At 47.7% G+C, this 24781-nt stretch overlaps 8 protein-coding genes across 8 annotated transcripts; 5 read left to right on the top strand and 3 right to left on the bottom strand.

Annotated features, from left to right (window-relative positions):
• Positions 1-844: 844 nt before the first annotated feature.
• On the top strand, positions 845-1783 carry N7471_005133 (GNAT family N-acetyltransferase; the record flags this gene model as incomplete). The annotated part of the gene is made up of 3 exons (XM_057277852.1): positions 845-958; positions 1104-1664; positions 1748-1783. 3 exons carry the CDS (start codon positions 845-847, stop codon positions 1781-1783), a joined length of 711 nt encoding a protein of 236 aa, XP_057137462.1.
• An 863-nt stretch (positions 1784-2646) lies between these two features.
• On the top strand, positions 2647-3249 carry N7471_005132 (uncharacterized protein; the record flags this gene model as incomplete). The annotated part of the gene is made up of 1 exon (XM_057277851.1): positions 2647-3249. The coding sequence occupies one exon, from the start codon at positions 2647-2649 to the stop codon at positions 3247-3249; it is 603 nt and encodes a 200-aa protein (XP_057137461.1).
• A 7738-nt stretch (positions 3250-10987) lies between these two features.
• Positions 10988-12098, top strand: N7471_005131 (chitin synthase export chaperone; the record flags this gene model as incomplete). Its single annotated transcript, XM_057277850.1, has 3 exons — positions 10988-11225; positions 11290-11861; positions 11913-12098. 3 exons carry the CDS (start codon positions 10988-10990, stop codon positions 12096-12098), a joined length of 996 nt encoding a protein of 331 aa, XP_057137460.1.
• Positions 12099-13211: 1113 nt separating this feature from the next.
• On the bottom strand, positions 13212-14720 carry N7471_005130 (esterase/lipase family protein; the record flags this gene model as incomplete). The annotated part of the gene is made up of 3 exons (XM_057277849.1): positions 13212-14337; positions 14409-14557; positions 14679-14720. 3 exons carry the CDS (start codon positions 14718-14720, stop codon positions 13212-13214), a joined length of 1317 nt encoding a protein of 438 aa, XP_057137459.1.
• Positions 14721-15146: 426 nt separating this feature from the next.
• Positions 15147-16447, bottom strand: N7471_005129 (glutamine amidotransferase subunit DUG3; the record flags this gene model as incomplete). Its single annotated transcript, XM_057277848.1, has 4 exons — positions 15147-15439; positions 15496-16228; positions 16287-16382; positions 16433-16447. The coding sequence occupies 4 exons, from the start codon at positions 16445-16447 to the stop codon at positions 15147-15149; spliced, it is 1137 nt and encodes a 378-aa protein (XP_057137458.1).
• A 475-nt stretch (positions 16448-16922) lies between these two features.
• N7471_005128 (dynamin-related GTPase MGM1) lies at positions 16923-19787 on the top strand (the record flags this gene model as incomplete). The annotated part of the gene is made up of 3 exons (XM_057277847.1): positions 16923-17220; positions 17282-19306; positions 19357-19787. 3 exons carry the CDS (start codon positions 16923-16925, stop codon positions 19785-19787), a joined length of 2754 nt encoding a protein of 917 aa, XP_057137457.1.
• A 1445-nt stretch (positions 19788-21232) lies between these two features.
• N7471_005127 (uncharacterized protein) lies at positions 21233-22120 on the top strand (the record flags this gene model as incomplete). The annotated part of the gene is made up of 1 exon (XM_057277846.1): positions 21233-22120. The coding sequence occupies one exon, from the start codon at positions 21233-21235 to the stop codon at positions 22118-22120; it is 888 nt and encodes a 295-aa protein (XP_057137456.1).
• A 100-nt stretch (positions 22121-22220) lies between these two features.
• N7471_005126 (uncharacterized protein) lies at positions 22221-24550 on the bottom strand. Its single transcript, XM_057277845.1, has 4 exons — positions 24153-24550; positions 23746-24084; positions 22716-23687; positions 22221-22658 (listed from the first exon to the last, which is right to left on the bottom strand). Exons 1-4 carry the CDS (start codon positions 24499-24501, stop codon positions 22585-22587), a joined length of 1734 nt encoding a protein of 577 aa, XP_057137455.1. The 5' UTR covers positions 24502-24550; the 3' UTR covers positions 22221-22584.
• Positions 24551-24781: the final 231 nt, after the last annotated feature.

The raw sequence follows: 24781 nt of genomic DNA, 5'->3' as shown, positions 1-24781 counted from the left end.
ATGAAATTACGCTATTGTTCATATCGGGATTGGTGTCGGGCACATGTTTTCCAGCGATGCTATCTATCCTTTATATCTGAGTCTGAATCTGAGTCTGGCTCTTCTTCTCTTTCTTCCCTCTGGGGTTATATTTGGAATTACTTTCCTTCCATTTAACAGCACTTTGTTTATGATTTATGCAGGACCGGTTATACTTTTCGATTGGTGTTGATATTGGACTTCGTTTCTCCTGCGTTGATCGGGGATACATAGCGAAATGGGTCATTTAGTCAGATATCTTATATGGATACATGTAGTAGACTGAAATATCATCAAGTATCAGAACCATGCAGAAATACCGAGTACTAAAGGTGGAGATAAGAACTGATGTGTCAGCGATAAGGCCAACCTTGGAAGCCGACGCATCCAACTGCCTTCCCCGGTTTAGCTCTCTCCACACTCCCAAGCTGGTCTGGTTCTCCAACTGTCACCTTTTTTTTATTTCCTTCAATTGCCTCTTTCATCAAAGTACTTGCGGTTCCTTGCCCAAATCATCACCCCGAAGAACTACAGAGCTACGCCCTACAGGGTCCCTTAGTGTACTTCGGAACTTTTGACACGGACTACGCCGATTGGCTGACGCTTAGTGGCATAGGTGAGTTACGATATGTGCTATATATGGACTGAAAGCAAGCAAAGAACAACTCTGACAACTTTCAGTGAACAAAAAGCGACTCTGGTCCATCCTCGACAACCGCATTCTTCAATTCTCCGACATAGCGGGGCGTAAGGCGGCTTCCCGTAGCGACATCCGATCCTTGCATCTGGAGATTTACCCGCCATACAGACTCCCCAAATTGCCATTATGGCTGTTGATGTCGTACCTCTTACCGAGGCAGATATCCCCGGTGCTATTGAAGTAATTCAACGGGCATTTGCAGACGATCCCTACTTCAAGTGGGTCTTCGATTCATCCAAGGTACGTTCTATGTTGAGAAACAGCGACCAAAAAAAAGAAACAAGGCACCCATCTACTCCTAATCACCAGGCTAACATACATCTCTCTCGTGACGCGGTCAACTTGACCGGTAGTTACGTCTACTGAGAGATAACTCCACGTATAGTTCAACAAGCAAAGAAACTACGATTCCCTCGCAGCACGCTGCCACTGGGGAATCAAGAATGCACTATTCTACGTCGCAAAAGAAATCCAAGACATCGACTCCAAATCCCACAGAACCCCACTAACCCCAACCCCAATCCTCGGCGTCTCCTGCTGGCTAGCGCCCCACCCGTCCACGCAACCAGAGAGCTGGTACTCCTGGTTCCAATCATGGACCCTGTCCTTCAGACAGATGCTCAACAATATCCGGTACTTTGGTCGCGGCGGGCTGTGCGCGAACAGGTACTGGATCTGGAAACAGCGGCAGGCCGAGGCGCAGGCTGCTATCTGGGATGATCCGCGCGGGTACTATTTCTGCAATATTGTTGCTGTTAGCCCTGAAGCGCAGGGGATGGGTGTCGGTAGGTTGTTGTTTGAGGCTGTTACGAAAAAGGCAGATGATGAGGGAGTCAAGTGTTATCTCGAGAGCTCGAAGAGTGTGCCCAATGTGGCGATCTATGAGCGTATGGGCTTTCACATGAGTAAGGAGATGGAGTGTCGAGATGGGGCGGATGCTTGCATGGTATGTACATTGTACTTGTTTTGTAGTGTTTGGTCGTGGGGCTGAGATTCGTTTGGGTTGTTGCTGACTTTGATTGTTGGTAGTTGTACTGCATGGTCCGGGATCCGAGGACGGAGTGATTCTATTGCTTTTGCTTCTATGACTTGGCTCGGACGCTTGGGTCATATTATGATTTTGCCTCATAGCCGAATTGGGAGTATGTCATGGATCCGTCCACAATGAGATATGAAGAAATATGACCAGGTGCCCTTTAATTTCAAGGGTTTCACACATCTAGCAGCGAACTAAGTCTTTCCAGGTAATCTTAACTCCGGTCCCGTTGTAAACCAGCCCCAACGATCCGACCCACCCATCTCAATCCACAAACGGGGCAAGATAGCTCGAATTTAATTGAATCTAATATTTGCGGCTATGCGGTGTCATGGTGATCTACGGGATACATACCCACACTAATCCATCCGTTTGCAACTATCCAACCCGAGGAATGACCAATCAACCATTCAACTGGATATTTCCCTACGCTAGGATGCTTGCATGTTGATCTGTTTATATTGCTGCACCTAGACGAGAGGGGCAGTAGTCTCTGAATCCACATTTTAAGCTTATCCAGTCATATTCATGATGATATGCCGAAGTTCTAACGGCCTTGGTTTTCCGGGAAATATCTGATCATGCCGGATTCTGGGTGGTGTTTCAGCTCCAGTCTGGTTTCAATATTGCACGGACTGGTCGGATTCTTGACATTGTATCAAGGCTCATGCGTTGATCGAGGACATATATATCTGAGATTTGGAAGGAACACTACGTAGATTTGATGGACATTGGATGACAGTTGAGGATTTGAGGACGACGCTTTTGGATAACTCCGATAAAGTCATTACCTTGACTATTTGTTCGAGCTGTGCGTACTCCTCCTAGGGCATACCTAGACACTGGATAAACTAACTTTCCTTCTTTAGTGTGCGTTGCTTTAGTCATTACTATGTTTCTCCTTCTGTTACGAAAACTATGGATCCGACGACGCAGATCAAACACGGACAAATCTTCCACTTCGTCAACTACGCCCGAAGAGCTCAAATTCCAAGAGAAAGAACTGCACCTGCCTGAGATAATCATGACTACCACACCACATCACGACGAAACAGACCAGATCGTCAATCAATTAGCCGCCCTTGCAGCTACCGCGAGCAACACATCAAGCAACAACGCCCCATCATCGACTGCTGCCCCCATAGCAGAGCCCCAATCAGCAATACCCAAACCTAAACTCGAACAACCAGAAGAAGAAGAATCATTCTACCATCTTCGCAGTCTGATAACAGTCTCCTGCTTGCCACATCATACGCCAAGCCATACATCGACTCCCTCAGCCTCAACACTAGGCTCTAAATCAGGGAAACGCAAAAGCCAAATCTTTGATCGGAAGAGAGCCTCATCGATTCTGAGTTTACATCTTGGCGATCTACCAAGTTTGCCGTTTTCCTCGAAAGGGAAAGTCTCGTGCAAGCCTCGCCCGAGGTATACTCCTCTTCCTCCACCATTTGTGCAGAAGAGGCTTGCTATTCGGCCTGAGGTGCGTTTCTAGGGGCTCGGGATTGGGTAAATGCTGGGTTGATTGGGCTTTTTTGTATGCAGATTGGGATTTTGTTCTATTTGTGCTCTTGTTCTATGATATCCAAGGTGGGGATATTGTCATTGTCTATTATATCATATTTATGTACTGCTATTAGCTTGTTCATTTTTATGTTGTTATCAATCCCTAGTTACATATACATGGAAGAGTCGTCCGTATATTTTCTGCTTCTACCGCGTTCGGACATATATATTGTACATCGTAGAGTGATAAGCCCTGCATGTTTACTCCGTATTATTCTTCCCATTTCTAGCCGCACTTCTATAACTCATTATTATCCTTCTAACTATAACACCGAGAAGAACATATTTTAAAAATATCTATAAAATGGCCGCACATATTCCATATTCGGCAACTATATGTAATTATTTCATTCTTCTTAAATACCAAGAATGGGAGGAAACATCTAAAATCGACATCCAAATATATCAGATAACTGAAACTGCATCGCTAAGGACAGAGATCGTATAACTAAGTGGCGGACTATTCTTGTTACTATTTACCTCGGTATCGATGATGATATACAGCGTAGGAGTATTTATGCAACTTATGATGTAGTATGGAGTATACCCTGTACCCTTGCAATCTAAAGGTCAACCTGCAGCACAGCTATCTATTGATTTACCGAGGTTTACCAAAGAAGAGGCAATATTATCTCCAAGCGGGTCATCTGTGGGTCATCCCAGCAGCCGCTAACCTTGGAAACTTGTTCGCCCATGCTAACACACAAAACACATGACATACCCACACACGCTTTAAATCCCCTGCATGAAACTGTAGCCGAACCCCACTCTCACCGGGCCAACTCGCGAAAAGGGAGTAGATCGTCGGGTTGCGAAGACTAACGACTCGGCGTTCATCTCCAAGGAATGGCGTGCCGGCATTTATCTTGGGTCATGGGATCTTTTTATATTGTTTTATATTGTACTTGGCTTAGTGGATGGATGTAGGAAACAATCCCGGCACTTGGGGGCACGGATACACAATATAGATAGCGTATCTGTAATAACATGATTGATCGCCTAGAAAAGCTTGTCGAGGAATCATTCCAGCTATGGCCATTTTATATATCCTCTGGGACTTGGGTGCCTACATATGCACTGGACTTGTGCAAACCGTGCACTTCGCATCAGACGGGACGCACGAGAACGTGAATTGTGGGGGGAGGGCGAAGACGACCTCGAGATTCACACCATCCATGTACAACATACGTAATGTCAATCTATTTTGACACAATAGAATGATCTACAGACTTTCACCTCACCTGCCTGTTTATGTATGTGACGTACATAGTAGTATTCCGTATACAACGCTGTAGACGGGCTCATCTCCGTGCTAGACGAGACAATTGATGTTCAGTGATACTAGTATTCGGCTCGGCAAAGGCAAACCCGGAAGCGAGATGTTTCAGCTAGTTTAGATTGGTAGAAGTGCCGGGATTCGTCCCCACTGTGGACAGATCCCTTTGATTTATTATTCATGATCGAGTTCGAGGTCATGTAGCTCGAGCACGACCCTTCTGCCCAGGTGGGAGAGGTGGGTATGTAACCGGCTGTGGCTTCGGGACTCCACCGCTAAAACTCGATTTGCGCACAAACTGTTGTCAATGCCGATGTTATTGTTTTTTTTTAGGCTATATTATGTCTGTTGTTGGATTTGACCATGTTACTTGGTTTGCTGGAGTTGGTACAATTACGCCTAATAAGGTTCATATCGGCAGATCTCTTATGATGTATAACGTGGAGTCGTAGTTAAGTGAAAACACGTGGTGCGTGGATTATAACCGGAGAATTAGGCTGATGAAACCAATCAATTTTTACCCACTTGACTCTTCCGAGACACTACCTCTAGTACCTAGTCTAATTGAAGAGAACAAGTTGCTTATAGAGAAAACTACAAACAAGATCAAGAAAAGATCAACAGCCCCCACCAGGAAATTAGATTAGTGTTTCGTTGGCAAAAAAAAAAGTTTTAATTAAAACTACACAGTTATATTCAGCGATAACATATGCCCTGTTATATCAACGAATCGCATGGTTTCCGGCCGAACTCAGTTCGTCGCCATAATATCCGGCAAAACAAGAACAAATGAAGTTGGAACAAGTGTGCGCAGCCTGTTTTAATATTCTACTCGGATATTATTGATGTCCAGATATACCCGAGTCGACGGGTTTTCTAAATGCCACTGAGCCATACAGGTCTAGATGCGCAATTTCCCCCCGAAAGGATGAAATCCCTGTCGGTGGCTCAATCGTGGAAATGATAGACATGTCGCCAGTGTCATAATCATGGCTATCAAGCTCCTCATCCGTGGGTATCCGCAGTCGTTGAGCTATTAAGCTATGGTAATCAATTGGTGTTTGGGATTTATAAACATGTGAAAAACAAGGAACGTTAGCTCAGCAGAAAGGCGTTAAGTGACATTCTAGACATTAGTCTATACAGGGACCGTGTGCGAACCGTGTGCAACATCCCTTTAATTTGTAATTAGAGACAGAGCCATAATATAAATCGCCATAGGCTCGATAACTAACAAAGCCCGGACAAAAGAGAAAATAAATAGGAAGTAGATTGTATACAAACCACCTTGACCTTGGTCCATAGATCATTACCCGTGCCACTTACCCGACTTAGCCGTCGGCATGATTTCCATAATCTTCAGGAGTGGCACAACAAGACTTGGCTTTCGGTAAGTGTACAAATTACGTTGTACTCGTCCCGATATGTGCCTTGATATTAATATATCATAGCCTATTATTGCACGGATTCATCGATATAGTTTCCAATAAGCGCCCGACACGGCACACAAGCACATTCACAACCAACGCCTAGGGTATTTTCGGTGATAATTGACGGAAGCCAAGCAAACAATTAATATGTAAAGAACAACGCAATGGCCTAGCATTATATTGACCACAGTCCAAATGGAGGAACGCGCAGTCTTGGCGTGGAAGAAGAGAAAGGGAAAAAAAAGACAACAGAAACTCTAATAGTCGGTTCATTTCCGGAAAATCCTCGAATTAGGGTAAAGAGAAGAGAGAAATTGGGAAATATGCATGTGTGAAACGGACTGAGCACACTTCCAACTGGGCAGATTCCCGGGCTTTCCCCTCGATGAATTCAATTGTACGATTGTATATTGTACAACATAGTTCGGCCAAGAATTAGTGTTCCGAATAAATGCAACTGGCGATCCACGGATCCATCCTAGTTTTGCTGCCCAGGTGCTCCACTGATTCAGCTACACCCATGGACGCGTGGACCGCCGGTCCCTCCAAGGCTGTTTCGGAAGGCCATCTATCAGCCGTGGATCCACCACCTCGGGTTCCTCGGGTACCAAAGCCCCAAGTTCTTATGTATCCATGGTTGTATTTCCCAGGAGAAGGAATGGCTTCTTGGGGTCTTGGGGGTCTTGGGGTGTTGGGGTCAAGGGGTCTAGTTTTTGGCATGAATGTTCACCCTCAATTTATATTTGACCATTGCCGTCCCCAGGTCCCTTACTAAAGTTACACGTGGCACCGCACATGGACTTGTAATATAGTTCCAGGGGGGAAAAAACCGGGAAGTTGCAAGGCGGAATTAACGTGAAATTGACGCAAGTATAAATGAAAAGAATAAGCTAACTTGTGTAAAGAACATGAATAGCTAGAACGAAACTGTATAGCATCCCTGCAGGGGGAGGGGTGTGCATTATACCCAAGCTCTGCTTCTTCAATCGGCGACCCCGGAGCAGAGATTGCGTGGTCTTCGGGTTGTGCTGGGAATCCATAGTTCCATAGATTATACCCTGTAGTATGGCTCGATAGATGGCAAAGAGGGATCCCAATCCTTCATATTTCCGTCCTATCATGAAAAAGCACGGACTCGACCGGGGAGAACATCCAACCGTTGTAAGCGGACCAGCCGAAGCTGCACGAGGGGATATTCCGTAGCTAGTGACCCTGCTGCGGGAACTACATGAGTCCTGTATTGAATGCTCACTGCGGGACATAGGTACCTAAATATCTCTCAAGTCACTTTGTTGTCATAGTTTAGTTTTATTTTCACTTGTGGGCAGTTTTATTTCCGCACTGTGTTGGGGCAACCCCCCTTTTCCCCCTGGCCTAGGCATGGCGGAATGTGATGGAAGATACAACAACCACGTTGCACATGTGGCCCCTGGAGAGTTAGATTGAATGGATTGGATTGCCTATCTGTGAGAAGTTGGGTCCGAACGTTGTTGAGAACCAGTCAGAGAAGTCGAGGAAAATAAATCCCGTGTGCATGAGCATTTCAACAAGCATGTGATTTAGGGACTATATTGAAAATTGGGTGAGGAGTACTTGTACAATATATTTTTCACCTTCCTATCCTTTGGAAGCAAAGAGCTCTCAGGTCATAACAAAATGAAGCAAAACAAATAGATCCAGGGCTTTAAAGTGAACCATAGGGCAAACCCTGCAAATTGGGGAATCAAGGCCAGAAAATCAGAAAGTTCACTCTAAGTCTCATATATGAAAACCACCAGACGCCCAAACAAGGTACCAGACGCTAGAAAAGACAATATGAAAAACAAAATACAATGAAACTGGAAAACATAAACGCTTGCAAAGCTAATAGACATCAGGACAAAGCAGCCAAGAATCCAAAGTATCGGAAAACGCGTCGACCGCGAAGCAAAGTTTAAGCCGGCACGGTTTGCCCCACAAATTCAAATAAAAGAAGCAGAATTTTAGGAAGCTGTCGATCATAGTCACGTAAAAATGGTTTGAAGTGTTTTGCAGAGAGCCGCGATTCTCGGTGGAGGGTCGTCCCTCCCCGAATTCATAGTTCCTGAATGGAGTCCACGTCAAGAACCATGGACAGGAGAAACCGGGATGGGAAACTTTAGAAAATGCCCTTGACTGAGTTTCAGACGTGAAAATTTTATTTTGGGTACCCTGTGGCCCAAAGTGTCGAAAAATAGGCGATCATCGAGCAGACGAGCAAAGTACGCATTTGCCCACCACCACAATGAAGCGGTCGTGTGGGCTGTCGTTGCAAGTGCTATTGTCTTTTGTTCCCTCCATTTCGGTGCGGAGGAAGTGGGCGGCGGGATTGGAGCAGGTGGAATATATGTAAAAGTTTTTGAAAAAGTTGCACATTTCGATCCCATCGGGGGGGGTGGATTGGGGGTTTTGTTTGAAATTGGCCGCGATGGCGAGAGGGAAGTATCACCGGGGAGGATAGTCAATGGAATCAAAACCGTGTGACAGATTGGACTGTGACGGACGAGATATAGATCTTTAAGGTGTGATGAATTAGAAAAATATAGATGGAGGCTCGACTAGATATAAGAGTAGTTTGCTTCGGAGAGTGGATATCATGACGCCCCAGGGCATGAGAATAGATAAAACGAAAATAAAATAAAATAAAACGATAAAACATAAAAATTAATTAAATTAAAGAAAATTAAAGACATTCAGACGAAATTTACTTTGATTCCTAAGGATGGGTAAAGATGCAGTATACTGTACTGCACGGCATCCTCCCCCACCATCCCCACCACCCCCCTAAAAAAAAACCCTTGTCAAGAAAGCGGGTCCTGCATAAGGAGAGGCTTTAATCTGTATGACCGTTGAGAGGAATCTTTTTAGTGTTGTTTTAGTGTTTTTATTCCTTTTTTAATTTTATTTAGGGGAAAGCTTCGTTGGGAAATGGAGAGACTACCTCGGGAGCATCATAATCATCGGGTAGATGGGAGATCGACACGGTTCCTCGCAGCCGTTGATGCTTCTTAAATTCACACGTGGCGCTAGTCGGGATCTTCATGCATGAGAATACCTTCGGCATTCTCTTAAATCTCCTGTGAGAACTTAAGCCAGATCGTTAAACACATGCTTGGCGCTGCTTGTTCTTTTTTTGGGGTTTTTTTTCGTCCAAGGGTCAGGCGAATACGGAGGATTTCTCTTGTTGGTAGAGAGTCTGGTGACGATAGTTGCAACATTGTGCAAGATTGGGCCTGTTGGAAAACCGGAGGAAGGACGTGTTGGGCAGTCGGAGCCGGTGATAGGCTCCAATAATTAAGCCGAGGGATTTTTCTTTATTGATTTTTGTAAAAATAAAAAAAAGAGCTTTGCCTCTCAGCCTCTGTGTCACATAACAATTGACCTTGACGCATAACTCCCAAAGTCAAGACTTATCCTGATTTGAAGGTTATATAATGTTGTATAATTTATGATCCAAAAGTGGAAAAGATATTGTTCAAGAATCAGACTATGAGTCAAGTACACAAATATTGTACATGGAAAAAAGACTTGGCAGAGGAATTTTATAAACTGTTCTAGGGCACCAATTGACAAATTAGGGTCGTTCAAGGTAGTAGCGATGATGGCAGCAGACTAAAAGATCAAGCTCTCCGATCTGTAGTATACGGGAAACGGCGTCCCGCCGCACTTGTGGCATCTATACGCCACGAATGAAAAAGTCAAAAGAAAAAGGGGGATGTTACTCTGTACAGGGTTTGAAATTTTTGTTTATACTTTAGGATCGAAGTCTCGTGAAGCCATGCCTATAGATGAAACCTGATGCAATGGGCACTTTTCATTTTAATCCCTCTGAATACTGGGAAGCCAATTATCAGGCAATTTACATTATACATGCTCAATATTGGCCTGTGACAAAATGGGCCATTCACTGGGGGAAACAGTGTTCCAGTAAGATCAAACCATCCCTTCTGCAGGATTGCGTCGTTGTACCCGTTAATAGAGACAGTTTACCTAACTGGGCAGCTGGTCAGACGAACAAATGTTTGAAACTAGATCTACATTCAGTATCCATGGAAACCCCAGTCGCAAAACAGGCGATGGTGCGACAATGCCCCAGTTGCAGGGTGTGGAGAAAAGAGGTCAGTCCACATACAGAGGAAGTCTAATTCAATAGATGATACAGAAGCAAAGGAAACAAAGGAAAAGTCAAAATAAAAAGGTAAATTGCAGCCTAAGACAACTCACCCCCCAACTTTTACTCCGTAGACTGCAGTCCAATAATAATGACCAGCACGGCACCATATGGGGCATTGTCTTTATCACATCGCAAGTCCCTCGGCTTGTGGAGACTGAAAAAGTAGACAAAATAGCTTGCCGCAGTATCCGGTATAGTCTCAACGGTGCCTAGTCAGATTTTTAAATTGGGTCCAAGGAACCTTGAATGGTATGTTATTGTGCCCTGACCCCTTAATGTGTAATTGACCTAGCGCCTTCTGATAGTTCGGCTGGGGCCGAGTTCGGACCCGAGTCACATGAGATCTTTTCTTTGAGCCATTCCCTTTTGGATCTAGCGTTTCCGATCTCTGAATGGCTTAGGTCCTCTAAAAGCCCGGGCCTGGGCACCTGACACTGCCCTAGCAACGACGCTAAACCTACAAAGGCGATTCTAATCCCGTGACCTTGAAAGCGAAAACTGAGACACTTCCCCCTCGCATAAACGATTCAGGGTGATCCGATCTTCGACATTCGCTATCAAAGGCTACCAGCCGATTGAAACAGTGCAGCTGGGGTGCAGAAAGAGCCACGCTGTTATTTGGGACCGAGTTACATACCGTCATCTCCTCCACCATCCCACCCCCGTCGTTGTGGAGACCAGCCGTCCACTCGAAACATTCGTGACCCGCCACAACTGGAACTCCAACTGTTTGTTGTCGCACTGCTCAACATCCCAGTGACCAGACATCATGGGGTTCGGTCAGTTTGACACGATATGTGAGAAGGTGCCCGTGCCTTTGTGCTCCTTGGTGGGCCCGGCGTCGACAATTTCCGGCTCAACGGGCATCATATCCAACTGCTATGCGCGGAATATTGAGGTTGCGAATACCATCATCTTCGAGGGTGCCGCGTCCTTCATGCATATCATGGCGCTTAGTATGACAGTGATCATGATCTTGCATGTTCGGTCCAAGTTTACTGCAGTCGGTTCGTCTGGCTCCCTCTCCGCTCACCCTTGGCGCAAACTAGCTAACTTTCTCACTACCAATAGGCCGTAAAGAGATCATCACCTTCTTCTATATCTACCTAGCTCTGACACTTTTCTCTCTTCTCATTGATGCAGGTGTCGTCCCTCCAGGGAGCGGCCCGTTCCCGTACTTCGTGGCTGTTCAGAACGGCTTGATATCCGCGCTATGCACCTGTCTTCTCGTCAACGGGTTCGTCGGCTTTCAGCTGTACGAAGATGGCACAGCCCTCTCGGTGTGGTTGATCCGAGTCCCGTCCGCAGCGATGTTCGCTCTTTCGTTTGTGATATCGCTGGCGACTTTCAAGTCGTGGGGTTCAATGGGGCCCCAGAATACCACGGGCTTGTTCGTGGTGCTATATCTGCTGAACGCCATCTCCATCGCTGTGTACTTGGCCATGCAATTGCTCCTAGTTGCGAACACATTAGATGACCGCTGGCCGCTGGGCCATATCTCCTTTGGTGTGCTCGTCTTCATCATTGGCCAGGTTCTTTTGTATCAATTCAGCGACGTTATCTGCAACAACGTGCAACATTACTTGGACGGCCTTTTCTTCGCTACATTCTGCAATCTCCTCGCTGTTATGATGGTATACAAGGTAAGTTCATGTTTCACGCTTGTGGCGTTGGTCTTGCTAACTGTTCTTTAGTTTTGGGACTCGATTACCAAGGAGGATTTGGAATTCTCCGTCGGTGTCAAGCCAAACACTTGGGAGGTTAAGGAACATATATCCGAGGAAGAGCGCCGAGCTACGGTCTACCCCGACAATAACTCCGAGTATGCGGGCAGCCTGTACCACCATCGCTCTTCAACGTACGGTCACCATAATTATTGATCCTCCTTCTTTCCCTTTCTCATTTCTTTCATTTTCGTTTCACTTTTTTATTTCAGCGCTGTATATGTGACTATTGACTTCATGATATCTTATTTATCTTTTTTTTCGTGGATATTCAAATACTTTCACCATATTGGCGCGCTAAAGCATCCCTTGGGGCATTCATGGATGGATATAAGTTACATCATCATATAATAATTACATGGATCATCAATCCTCGATAGGAGTACAATAACAGGAAACTATTTTCACTTTTTGCTTCCCCGATCAAGTCACGTAAGTGGTGACTAGCGATTGTATATAACATGCAAGTATCGAAAGGGTTCCATTTTAAACTCAATTTGCATTGTTGATATCTCGATCACACATGCATATCGCGCTCTAAAGTGTGGTTCTGGGAGATAAAATGTTCTCTCTGTTGTATGTCTCGGACTTCGTCTGCTCCGTTTCGACCCAGCGCTAAGTTCGTTTGGGAAGAAGGTTGGCGTCCATTATCCCTCTGCAAACCGTTTGTCGAAGCGCTAGACCCTCAGAGATAGGCTACGCAGCAAGAACTGCAGGCATAATGTAATAGAAAGACAAGAAAACTTGGAAATGTTACCATGCATTATAATAATGTATCCTTCTGTGAGAGTTTGCGGCAGCGCAAAACGGCCCGAGCAAATCCCGAACATGTCGGGGCCACGTCACACTAGTTCAAGGGTGTGATTGCTACGGAGTAGGCAGACGATCGTTGGGTGAAACAAGCGGTACGGAGTACATAGGATCAGCATGGCCACGTTCCCCAACGAAGAAAGCGCTCACTGAGACAACTTCGGGTATGACTGCTTAGAAAGGCAGATCGTAGCGAATACGACGCCTTGTTCTAGACGTTGCGGGACGATCAAGGCCCATTGGGGTTTTTCTTGCCTGGGAAGAATAAATCTCGATACCACGGTAATCGGTGCATACTATTCGCTGCGCGCTAGGGTGTAGTCCACGCGACCGAAGTCTAAGTAAGGGGTCTGCCGATCAGGGGAGGGCCCCATGGGTTGAAGTCTTGTAGAACGTTCTAAAGCGGTAATAAAACAGGGGAAATTGTGGAGCGGCATGTTCGAATCGGGGTTTGCGATCTCAGTCAACGATAACAACGTCATCACTATCCATGAAATCCCCGTCTGTTTTGGGTTTTGTGTCCTGTGTTTCATGTGGTTGCTTGATATCGTTGGCTGGTGCTGGTTCGGTGGACGAATCATACCATCCTTTGTCCATCGACTTGACCAAGACCGCGCACGCTTCCCTGAGCATTTCGAAAAATGCAGGATTCTCTTTGGACAGAAACATGGTAACATGTGCGTTGGTTTCGTCAGTAGCCTGGTCGTTAATTGCCCTGGTCCACAAAAGTCCTTGATTTTGAGATTCCTCGCCACGTTCCACCTCCGCTGGCAATGAACAGAACGTCCTATTCCTCGACCTGATTATTTTCTGACTGAAGGATGTTTTGCTTGTTGATGTGTTCTCCACCAGACTAGTCGCACTTTTTCCGAGGCATGTGTAAAAATTCACACTCCCGATTCCACGTTCCTTCTTAACATTCGACAATCGCACGAGACGTTCGTGCAATTCCGACGTGCGCGTGAGACAACCGACAAACTCAAGGTGCGATGATACCCATCCAAACCCGTCAGTGAGCTTCTGACGCTGCGTATACATGGCTGCGCCGCCAGCGGCAACAGCACCAGCCGCGCCGGCGAACATAGCATACTTACCCCATCGTTGCCAGGAAGGTGTCGCGGCGGCGTCGGGTGTGGAAGGCAACGCTTTGGGGGGCTCTTGCGAGGGTGTGTGGGTGGTCCCTTGGTTTGATGCATTGCCCTTGCCACCGTAACCGAATAAACCTGCAACCTCGGAGAAGGTGTTGTAGGCGGTTGCAGCATTGCGGTAGTGTCCTTCTGCGCCATATGACACGACTCCTGGCGCTATTCCCAGGAATGGGGTATCAAATGCAAGCACTCCTTGTATATGAGGGAACATGAAAGTACCCGGTTCCACGATAGATTCGGTGCCATCTGTAAACTCGGGCTGTGTATTTGAAGTCGGATTCCGAGGAATTGGTTGTTCCGCTGCTAGCAAAAGGAGAGTCTCCGCTCCTACTATTCCTCCCATTGAGTGACCGATCAGAACGACATGGACCGAGGGATCGACGGTGGGCGATGCGGTATGGTTGGCGACTTCGAGATCAATCACAGTATCTTGTAACCTGCACAGAAGAAGTACCGTCAGTCAGCAAAGCTTGTATCCATTCACGTGAGGCACTGGACCGAGTCCTACCAATCTCGTAATCTCGCCACGCATTCTTTCAAGTCACCTTTAGTCTCATACTTGGGGTAGACAGCAGTGGCGACCTCGACCGCAGGAAGTGCTCTGCTTGCGAGGACGCGCAAATGCTCAGGGAACGTTCCAAAAGTATCATCGCCGCCCTAGAATCGGATTTGGTCAGTCAACGTAGGTTCTAGGCCAATAACGAATCTCCTTCAGCTGGAACCTGTAATCCTTTGTGGGGGACCGACCAGGTCTTCAGCAAGCAGGCATCCGGCATACCTTGAAGCCGTGAATAAAGACAAGTAATAGGGTCTTTCTCATTTTGAAATTATCAGATAGCCATGTTCATAAAATAAACATAGGGAGTGATTCGACAAGCAGGAGAGAGGAGGAAGCCTGGACCCGACTTGGTCTCTAGGGCTCCGAGGGCTGTTGATTTTAATTACGTCATGATACAGCCACGTGACTAGGCGATATGTATACTATAGATATTTGGAATCATTCGAAGGTCCCGATTCTGTGAATATCTTATGGATTTTACCCTGGCTGAGGGGTATTTCCTTCTCCAAATTACATATCCCGAAAGACCACATGGACCCAAACGCTTGCATTCCGACTCATAAACTCCAATTTGACCCGGATATCCGGCATATCTGTCTCATTCCCAACGCCATATTAAGACAATGCTTTCAGGTTCATGGCTGAACCTCAGAGTTGACCCCAAGAATGACCGGCTCGATGTTGAATTTAGTGTGAGACGGCACATTCGGTGACATGACCAGACCGTAAGCTTTCCATACCACTGTTGGTGTTTCCAATAGCATTATTGCCTGTTGCCGAAGGGGCGCAAGGCTCCTTTGTATTCGGTGGTGAGATAGTTGTCCCGGGAGCGGTGCTAACAAGTCCCTTTGATACAGCAAAGCAGGAAGAGCGGTCGTGGTTGAGGTTCTCGCCATAGAATTCATCAAGAATTGGGTGGAGCATAACAGTCTGCTTGTGAATGGTGACAACTGAGTTGGTTGGGACTGACACCCAATTGTCTGTGTATGATATTAGCATATATTCATAGATATAGAGAGAGAGAAAGGGTTCCCACGTCGTTCAAAGGTGATGGGCTCACTAGCCACGAGGACAATATCGGCACCTTTATCGTGTCGCTCCATCTTGAAGTGTCCCTTCGTTTCACCCTCCTTCCACTTGGTACCAGAAGAGAAATACAAGCTGGCAGGCTCATCTGTTTTGCTGCTGATGTACCGAGTGCAAACAACAGTATGGCCATCTGTCACAGCGAAGTTCAACAAACTCCGAGTCTCAACTCCGGTGACATTATATTTCTCTGGAATTTCCTGGACCATTTCATTGATTCTGGCAATGGTTTTCATCAAAACACGACGTAGAAGAGCCTGTCCGAATCCCTCAGGACCGGGGTCAGAGCTCGGATCTACTCCTTCTTTTTCTAACAGGTCAAGGAACAGGGCGAATGCCCACTCACTGTCGGTGCCACCTTTCACACCTAGGTACCATTTGTCGGCGAGTGAGCTTCCCAGCGTACGCTTGATGTAGCTCCACCCGCCGATACCGCCGTTGTGCATCCACATCAGGGACTGGTGCTGGAACGGATGGCAATTGTTCTCGGCAAGAGCACCCTCAGTTGTTGCGCGCACATGCGCAAAAATCAGGTCTGAGCATGTCTTTGCAGCGAGTCGCTCTAGATTCTCACAATTCCAGGCGGGCAGTGTTGAGGTAAAGATGCAAGGTTCTGGTCCAAGCTTGGGATCTGTGTAGAAGCCCACACCAAATCCGTCACCGTTGACAGGACGGCGATTGTCCTTGATATTACATGTCAGTGGGCTGCGATATCTGACCCAGCGAGATGGGACAACCTACCAGTCTCAGGCGTGAATCGTATGATTGAGTAAGGATTGAATGACTTGGCTCGGTTATCAGCTTACTGAGACGGATCTCATTTCGCCCTTTGTATATCTGATCGAGATATTAGCTTTAGGCCCAATGCTTGGAGGGATGGACCTTACCAGGAATCGACACATGTTTGGTCTGGATCAAATGCAATTGGAATGAGACTGTATCAAATCCCACTTTAAATTTTTATTAATAGCTTCAAGGTGTACACCAAACTTGTAGTTCGAACAAGGCCGTGCTCTTAATCAAGGATGTATGGGGTCAGGGCGGAGGAAGAGTCACCGACTGTTGGAAACCGGTGAGATGCCCAAACGTCAACCACGATCTTACTGCCCAACAACAATATATCCGAGCTGTAATTTTGCCACAGATTGCAAGAAGGAAGGATTGTTTTTTATCGAAATCAACACAAAAGAATAAAGTCACTTCCCTTGCACAGCACGTCATATTTCACGTGACTTGGGTAGTACGGGAGGCTACGCGGCTACTTGCGCAAGTCACGGGGACTGTTAGTTATGTTTGATGTCACATGTGCAGTGATCCGGTAATCTACAAGGTTATCACTTTTGTTTCCATTTTCTATTGAATGCTACCACAACCATAATGAGTGGGAGGATACTCTCCCATCGACTCGGACCGCTATTGCGGAACGGTCAACTATCTCGCCATATCCATAATGCAGGCTCGAGGACCGGCGGCCTGCTACGCGCAGATGGTGGCGCTGCTCTCAGAGGGCGCGCATGGCCAGTGGGTGCAAATGCCATTCACAATGTCCCTGCTGTTCGATCAATCTCATTTGCTCGAATGCTTCCGAAGCTCGCATTGAAGCTTGTCAGGATTCCGGCTATGTTCGGCGGGGCGACAATCGCGGGTCTAGCTTATTTCCAATACCAAGCAACTCGTATGTCTCTCGTGGATGAAGCTCGCTACAAGTGGAATTTCAAGCTGACTTAATCTCACAGAGGCCGGTAACTATGCGATGGATGTCTTCAAGCAAGCCTCGGAGACTGCTGGGAACACAGCTTCGACCTTGTTCCAAGGACTGCAGGACATGGCGGATCAGACACAACGCGGGTGGAATAAGACGACTGAAGACATCGAAATGCCTGACTGGCTGCAGAAAGTCCTACGTCTCGACGAGGAGTCTGAGTCTCGAAAGGGCGACTCGTCTGGTAGTGGAGGCAAAAAGCCGAAACAAAGTCGGGCTGGTACTGCTGCCGCTGCTGCTGCTACTACTACGGCATTTGGATACGATCAATCAGGGGAGGAAGATTTACGACCAGAGAGAGATGCTGCGGAGGATGACCAAATGATGCTGCTCACCCGCAAAATGATCGAAATCCGAAATATTCTGCAGACTATCGGCCAGTCCGGCACGCTCACTCTTCCGTCGATCGTCGTGATTGGATCCCAATCATCGGGCAAAAGCTCAGTTCTTGAGGCTATCGTCGGCCATGAGTTCTTGCCCAAGGGCTCGAACATGGTGACTCGGCGGCCGATCGAGCTCACATTGGTCAACACCCCCAACGCTCAGGCAGAATACGGTGAATTCCCGGCCCTGGGTCTCGGAAAGATCACAGATTTTTCTCAAGTTCAGCGCACACTCACAGATCTGAACCTTGCCGTTCCTGAGAAGGATTGTGTCACAGACGATCCCATTCAGCTTACGATATATTCTCCCAACGTTCCGGATCTATCTTTGATCGACCTGCCGGGATATATCCAGGTTGCGGGCCGAGATCAGCCCCCAGAGCTCAAGCAAAAGATTGCTGATCTTTGCGATAAATACATTCAGCCACCAAATGTCATTTTGGCGATCTCGGCCGCCGACGTTGACTTAGCAAACTCGACAGCACTTCGAGCTAGTCGTCGAGTAGACCCTCGGGGTGAACGGACTATCGGTGTGATTACGAAGATGGACCTTGTCAGCCCCGAACGTGGCCGCGATGTCCTTTCCGATAAAAAATACCCCCTTCGGCTAGGTTACGTGGGTGTTGTTACTCGGGTTCCTCAGACAACAGCTCTCTTTTCTAGAGGCTCTGGAAACATTACCAGCGCCATTCTCAAGAATGAACATGCCTACTTCTCTGCGCATCAGAATGAATTCGGTCCCCACTCTGACGTCTCAGTTGGTGTTTCGACACTGCGGAAAACACTGATGCAGGTTCTTGAGCAAACCATGTCATCTAGCCTATCTGGAACCAGAGACTCCATCAGCCAAGAGCTTGAAGAGGCAACCTATGAGTTCAAGGTTCAATATAATGACCGACCTTTGAGCGCGGAGTCCCACTTAGCTGAGAGCCTCGATGCTTTCAAGCACTCCTTCAAGGCATTCGCGGAAAGCTTCGGGCGACCGCAGGTTCGGGAGATGCTCAAAGCAGAATTGGACCAGCGAGTCATGGACATTCTGGCGCAGCGTTATTGGAACAAGCCAGTCGAGGACTTAGATCCTCCACTGCTGGAATTAGATCCTCTCAAGGATCTTCCCAAAGCCGATGCTGAGTCACTATATTGGCACCGGAAGCTGGATGCTTCTACCTCGTCGTTAACAAAGCTTGGAATTGGTCGGTTGGCTACGACTGTTGTCGCCAATGCTCTCAACAACCATGTGGACTCGCTTCTAGCCTCGTCTACGTTCGCCTCCCACCCTGGTGCCTGCAAACAGATTACCGATGCATGCACCAGTATCCTGAATGACAAATTCTTCAGCACCAGCGATCAAGTCGAAAATTGCATCAAGCCATATAAGTTTGAGATCGAGATTGAAGATCCTGAATGGGCTAAAGGCAGAGACAACATGGGCAAAGTTCTAAAGGAAGAGCTTAAGTCGTGCGAGTCGGCCATGAAGCATGTGGAAGACATTGTCGGAAAGCGAAAACTCAAAGATGTTGTCTCGTTTATCGACAGAGTGCGAAAGGGCGAAGTAGTACTAGAGGGCAACGGCGAGGGCGGCGCGGGTGGCTTTAGTGCCGCCTTGTTGGAGAGAGGTTGGTATTTCCCTCTTTCTTTTATTTACAGACACTGACATATTATCTAGGACGAGAAGGCCTTTTCCTCCGAGACCGAGCTGATCTTATCAAGATGAGACTTCTCGCCGTCCGGTCCAAACAATGCGCAACACAAAAGAACAAATACTACTGCCCAGAGGTCTTCCTGGATGTTGTGGCAGATAAACTCACCTCCACGGCCGTGCTATTCCTCAACGTCGAGCTCTTATCAGAGTTCTACTATAATTTTCCACGTGAGCTTGATTCAAGACTTGGACGACACCTTTCAGACGCCGAGGTCGAGCGGTTTGCCCGCGAGGATCCCCGCATCCGCCGTCACCTGGACATCATCCGCAAGAAGGAGCTGCTAGAGCTGGCTCTGCAGAAGATCGAAGGCATCCGTCAGCTTGATGGCCGCGCCCGGAAACCAGAGCGTGCGCCTCCTGGAAAGGAGACGCGGAGCCGCTGGAACCCTTTCTAGAAGACATGATGTTTGGGCTATCTTGCTCTTCCCCCTCACTGCCCGTGCGAAACACTCGTTCTTTTTTCTCAATTTGGAGTTTTGATACCTCTCCTAGTGTTCTCATCACTCTCTTTATCATGCTTAGCCGTCTTCTCCCCTTACCCCTTCCTCTTGGGATAGCATGTATCTCTAAATGTCTTGGACGTCGATGTACATAGCTCTAGACCGTTCATCACAAAATCGACGATAATTCATTCCTTGGATCTATATCCTTTCTCCATTTTGATCTGTAGAATTCCTAGCTACTCCGGAGTTTGGCCCGCAAGCACACGACCTACATATGAACCCATGAGGCGTCCTATCAAATGGCCAAATTACACAAACCCCATGAACTCCATGGATAGTGCTCCCTGTCCCCAGTCGGTGATTATTTGCTTGATCTCCTCCAAACCATGAAGGATGCGCACCAGGCCGCTACCATACCGATCCCAAAGGTAATATCTGCCATTTGATTCAAACAATGTCTCGTTCCAATCTTAAGACACAACCACCGGCACGCAATTGGTGAGGCCATAAGACTTGATCATGTGAGCACCGTATTCTTCCTTCCATCCATCGAGCCCGTGCTCAACGGCCTTCTCCAGCGGACAACACCACTACATCTTCAGCAGTGCAATCGCCTATATCACCACGTCCTGACCCCCGAGAGCATCTGCATTGAAAATCGCTTCACTGGCCCGTGCTAAACGGCCTTCTCCAGCAGACAACACCACTGAACCTGCGGCGAAAAGGGCTAAAGGCTCGAAGCCCGAGGTTCTGAAAAAACCATCTCATTTGGCCAAGGGAAAAGGCAAACAGCAGTGAAGATGTAGGGGTTTGTAATTTTTAGAAAGCAGTGTCTTTTATATAAATATACAAGAATAGTCGGCCGCTTATGCGGCCTATGTCCTTGATAACGTAAGACTTTAATAGTCTGATTTATTTGAAGATGATATAGGGATGTTATATGTAAGAACCCCCCGACGTGTTTTTTGGACGTTCTTTTCATAAGTATTTTTTGATGTCTTTTTTGATATCTGCTTAGGCGTATACGAAGGCGATAAAATGCATACTTTGTGCAGACGACTTTTCTATGTATAACCTTTGATATATAACCTTGTGAGGCTTTGGTATTAAAACTAAACAAATGGGATCATTCAAATGAATCTATAATGTTCTTAATATTCTTAGTAGACTTCAATTACCTAGCTCCTATGGTACCATATTATCTCTTTTCACTTCATCCATAACGCAGCTCAAAGGGGCAATAGAGCTCGTAGAGATAGCTCCGCATACAGTTCTATGTAGTTAACTAGAACGTTTTCCCTACGCGATATTACCCCGCTGAACTAGAACCCACCCCCACGCCCAAATTGGCCTAAATGTCTTTTCTCCAACACACTACAAGTGCTTAGTGTCCGGGTATGGGGTTAGACAATTTCCCCGAAGAACTCATAGAGATAATTCTGATATCGGTACATGACGAGCAGACACTCCTACTCGCCCAGCGAGTCTGTCGACGCTGGGCTCGTTGCATCCAAGACTCCCGGGTACTCCAGCAAGCCCTATTCTTTGAGCCTATACAAGCCAGCCTCCCAAAGACAACCATCCCACGACGAAACCCCTTACTGGCAGTAAAGTTTCCATACTGGTTTCCCGATGCTTGGCAAACATCCCGCGATACTGCATTCGGGGCTGGGGACATGCAAGAATTTCTAGACAAACACGCCACATGGCTCCATCCAAGCGCAAGTTGGCGCCGAATGTTGATTCAACAGCCCCCGGCAATGTCGCTAGGCTGGGTAGACCGCCAAGAGAACCTTACCAACCAGATCTCTCTGCGCCGATGGGAAATTTCGTTGAAAGAGTACGGTGGACTTCGTATGAACATGCTTTACGACCTGGTTGTCAGGTCTTCAAATGAGGCGGCAGCGTTCTTTTACTGGAGGATGTATTGGTGCCATCCTAACCTGGAAAGGTGGTCTATCTGGTGTATTCCGGATATCCAGATGGACAGGGAACCCTACTATCTCGAAGCGATGATGTCGGCCAATGCGCAGACGGATATCGTGCTTGATACGTGGAACTCGCCGTATCTTGAAGCTCATCTTTGGTCGCAATTTGGTGAGGATAGTTGGACGTGGGACTTGGTACGAGGACTTCAATCGCCGATGGGAGATGTGAATCTTGATGTGGTCTATGGGTTGAGAAAGCAAAAGGAGGTTCGGAGCTGGGAAGTGCGCGTGCAGAGCGTGAGAGTACGGAACGGGATTGAATACCCTTTTCCGGATGACGATGATCTAGACCTGTGATGTTGAGCCGTAGAATAAAGAAAGGAATGTCGTCCAGCGAGCAAGAGGTGGCATCCAAGCACGCAGTATGATAGCCACACTGTCCAAGGAAGAAACGTAATTCACAGATGGAAATGACAAGTTCAATATAACAATCCCAGACCCAGTCTATATATTCCTATAGCGTACAGTACAGTCTGAAAACCGAAAGCGAAACAAAGAAGACGCGAATTAATGGCTTTTGTCTCTGAAACCAATCGCAGCACCAATAGTAAGTCATGAGAAAAAGACGGAAAATGGATATGTCTATCACAGTCACAGGTGCAAAGAGAAATAAAGACAAGGATAGTGAGGGGTGGCATAAGGGGGGCGTAGCGGGGACACATTACACGGTCAATGTGTCAGGAAAGGCATTGAATAACCTAAAGGAAAATGTAGTGTGGCTGGCAATATTACAGAAGGTCATCGAAAACGGGTGGAGATGTTTACTCCCGCGAGACATCACGACCGAAGAGACGAGCCTTGACCCAGTCGACGCAGACAAGGACACGGTTGCGAGCTGGATTATATGTTAATGATGAATCTCAATCAGTGTTGGATAGAACTTGGAACTTACTGCTGAAGCACATGCTCAGGTAGGCACTGCGCCAGAACAGGTAGGTCATAGTACCACCGCTGGCGATGTTGCCGCTCAGCCAGGTGATGTCGGCTACGGCACGCTCCTTACCGATGTAAGCCAAGGAGCCCTGGTGTGAGTACTGGAAGGGACCGATCTGCTTGTTGCGGCGGAGCTGCTTCTGGCGCTCACGGATCTCGTCGAAAATCTGGTTACGCTCCTCGTCGCTCTTGGCCTGGGATTGGCGCTCTGAGAGGGTCTCCAACTGCTGCTCGAGAGCCTCGGTCTTAGCCATGGTGTTGAAAAGGCGGCCCAAGAAGGCGCCCTCCTGTCCAGCAACCTGGGCGGTCGGGGCGTAGTTGGCAATGGCGCAGTCGCCGACGGCCCAGACGTTCTCGGTACCGTTCACGACGAGGTATTCGTTGACAGCGAGACCGCGGCGGGACTCGGCCTGAGCGGGGATCTGGGACATGAGGTCGCGGACGACACTGCGGATGGCGTTACCGGTAGCCCAGACGAGAAGACCGTAGGGGATAGTCTCAAGCTCCTTGGATCCGTCGGGCTTGGTCACCTCGGCCTGGATGTACTTGTCGGTAACCTTCTTGACCATGGTCTTGGCGCGGATGGAGATCTCCTCTTCCTTGAAGGTCGATTCGGTGTAGTCAATCAGTTGCTTTGAGAACATGGGAAGAACGTTGGGCAGGGCCTCGACAAGAGTGACGTGGAAGTTGTCCTTGATTTCGGGAATCCACTTCTTCAAGTCATCGTTGAAGAAGTCCTTCAGTTCACCGGCGAATTCAACACCAGTGGGGCCACCGCCCACCACAACCATGTGCAGCAGACGCTTAACCTCGTCCTCGGTCTGATCCTTGAAACAGGCAGTCTCGATACAGTCCATAATACGCTTGCGGATTTTCTGAGCGTCACCGACTTCCTTCAGGAAGCAGGAGTTCTCACGAACACCGGGAATACCTATACGTCACAAAATTAGTCCAAAATGCATCGTTTCAGATGCGAGAGAGGATCCCACCAAAAGTCGCGTTCTCGGCACCAACACCGATCACAAGCATGTCGAAGGGAACCTCGGTGTGCGAGATATCACCCTTGATTTCCGAATCATCACTGATATACACAATCCGCTTCTCATAGTCGATCTTGGTAGCCTCGGCTTCGTAGAACTGAACACTGGCCTTCTTGTGGCGCAGGATATTTCTGATAGGCTCCATGATCGAGCGGTGCTCGATCAAACCGGTGGTACATGAGGGCAGCAAGGGAGTGAAAAGGAAGTAGTTACGGGGGGAGACAACGATGACGTTGTAGTTCTCGGTGTCAAGCTTCTTCAGGAGGGAAACGGCGCCCCAGCCAGTTCCTGAACGAACACAGCCGCGTTAGCGACATTTTGGCCGTAGGGGATCAACGATCGCGACCGAAACATACCGAGAATGACCAGAGTCTTCTTTGATGGGTCAGGCGGGGCCTGGTCCGGGGGTTGACGGAGGTCGAAGATGCTGTATGCGACAGTACCGGTCAGACCGATGGCAGACAGCCAGGTCAACCGCCAGGCCCAACGCAGAGCTCTGAAACGCTTCTTAGGCTTCGGGGCGGGCGAAGGGGCAGCATCAGCGTAGCTACGACGAGAAATGCGCGACACAGGCTGGGAAACTTTCGTAGACCGCATCGGCTTTGCGCGAAGGGCCTGCGATGTCGACATCGACCTGCGCGTCATCGATGACAGCTGCATGATGGACGGAGCCATCTTGCGAATTGCTAGCGTGCTGCCAGCCATTGTGAGAGGGCGCACCAAAGGTAGCAAAGGGATTGCAAATGGGATGAAAGATCAAGGGTGACTGAATAATTTAAGAGAAAAAAAAAGATTTGATAAGCTCCATCATCGCCTTGCTGCTTTGGGCGAATCGGTGTAGCCGGACCAAAGGGGGTAGCCGTGTATCTAGTACTTGGCTGATTGCGTGCTGCCTGCAGTAAACCTAAGTACTGTCTACATTGACCACGTTTTTTTTTCTGCCAATTCGATCATTCAATTACTATGTGCGAGTCTATAAGCTCTA

Source organism: Penicillium samsonianum, assembly GCF_028829775.1.
Source record: "Penicillium samsonianum strain IBT 33392 chromosome Unknown utg000003l_segment0_segment0, whole genome shotgun sequence".
NCBI lineage: Eukaryota > Fungi > Ascomycota > Eurotiomycetes > Eurotiales > Aspergillaceae > Penicillium > Penicillium samsonianum.
This window is presented reverse-complemented; position numbering and strand designations above follow the sequence as displayed.

Excerpts from the sequence above, each read along its gene's own strand:
- N7471_005126 (XM_057277845.1), bottom strand. The coding sequence starts at position 24,501 with ATGGCTGGCAGCACGCTAGCAATTCGCAAGATGGCTCCGTCCATCATG. Across the intron at positions 24,085-24,152 it reads GAAGACTCTGGTCATTCTCG|GAACTGGCTGGGGCGCCGTT; the intron begins GTATGTTTCGGT and ends GTGTTCGTTCAG. Across the intron at positions 22,659-22,715 it reads CCTGAGCATGTGCTTCAGCA|CTCGCAACCGTGTCCTTGTC; the intron begins GTAAGTTCCAAG and ends CATATAATCCAG.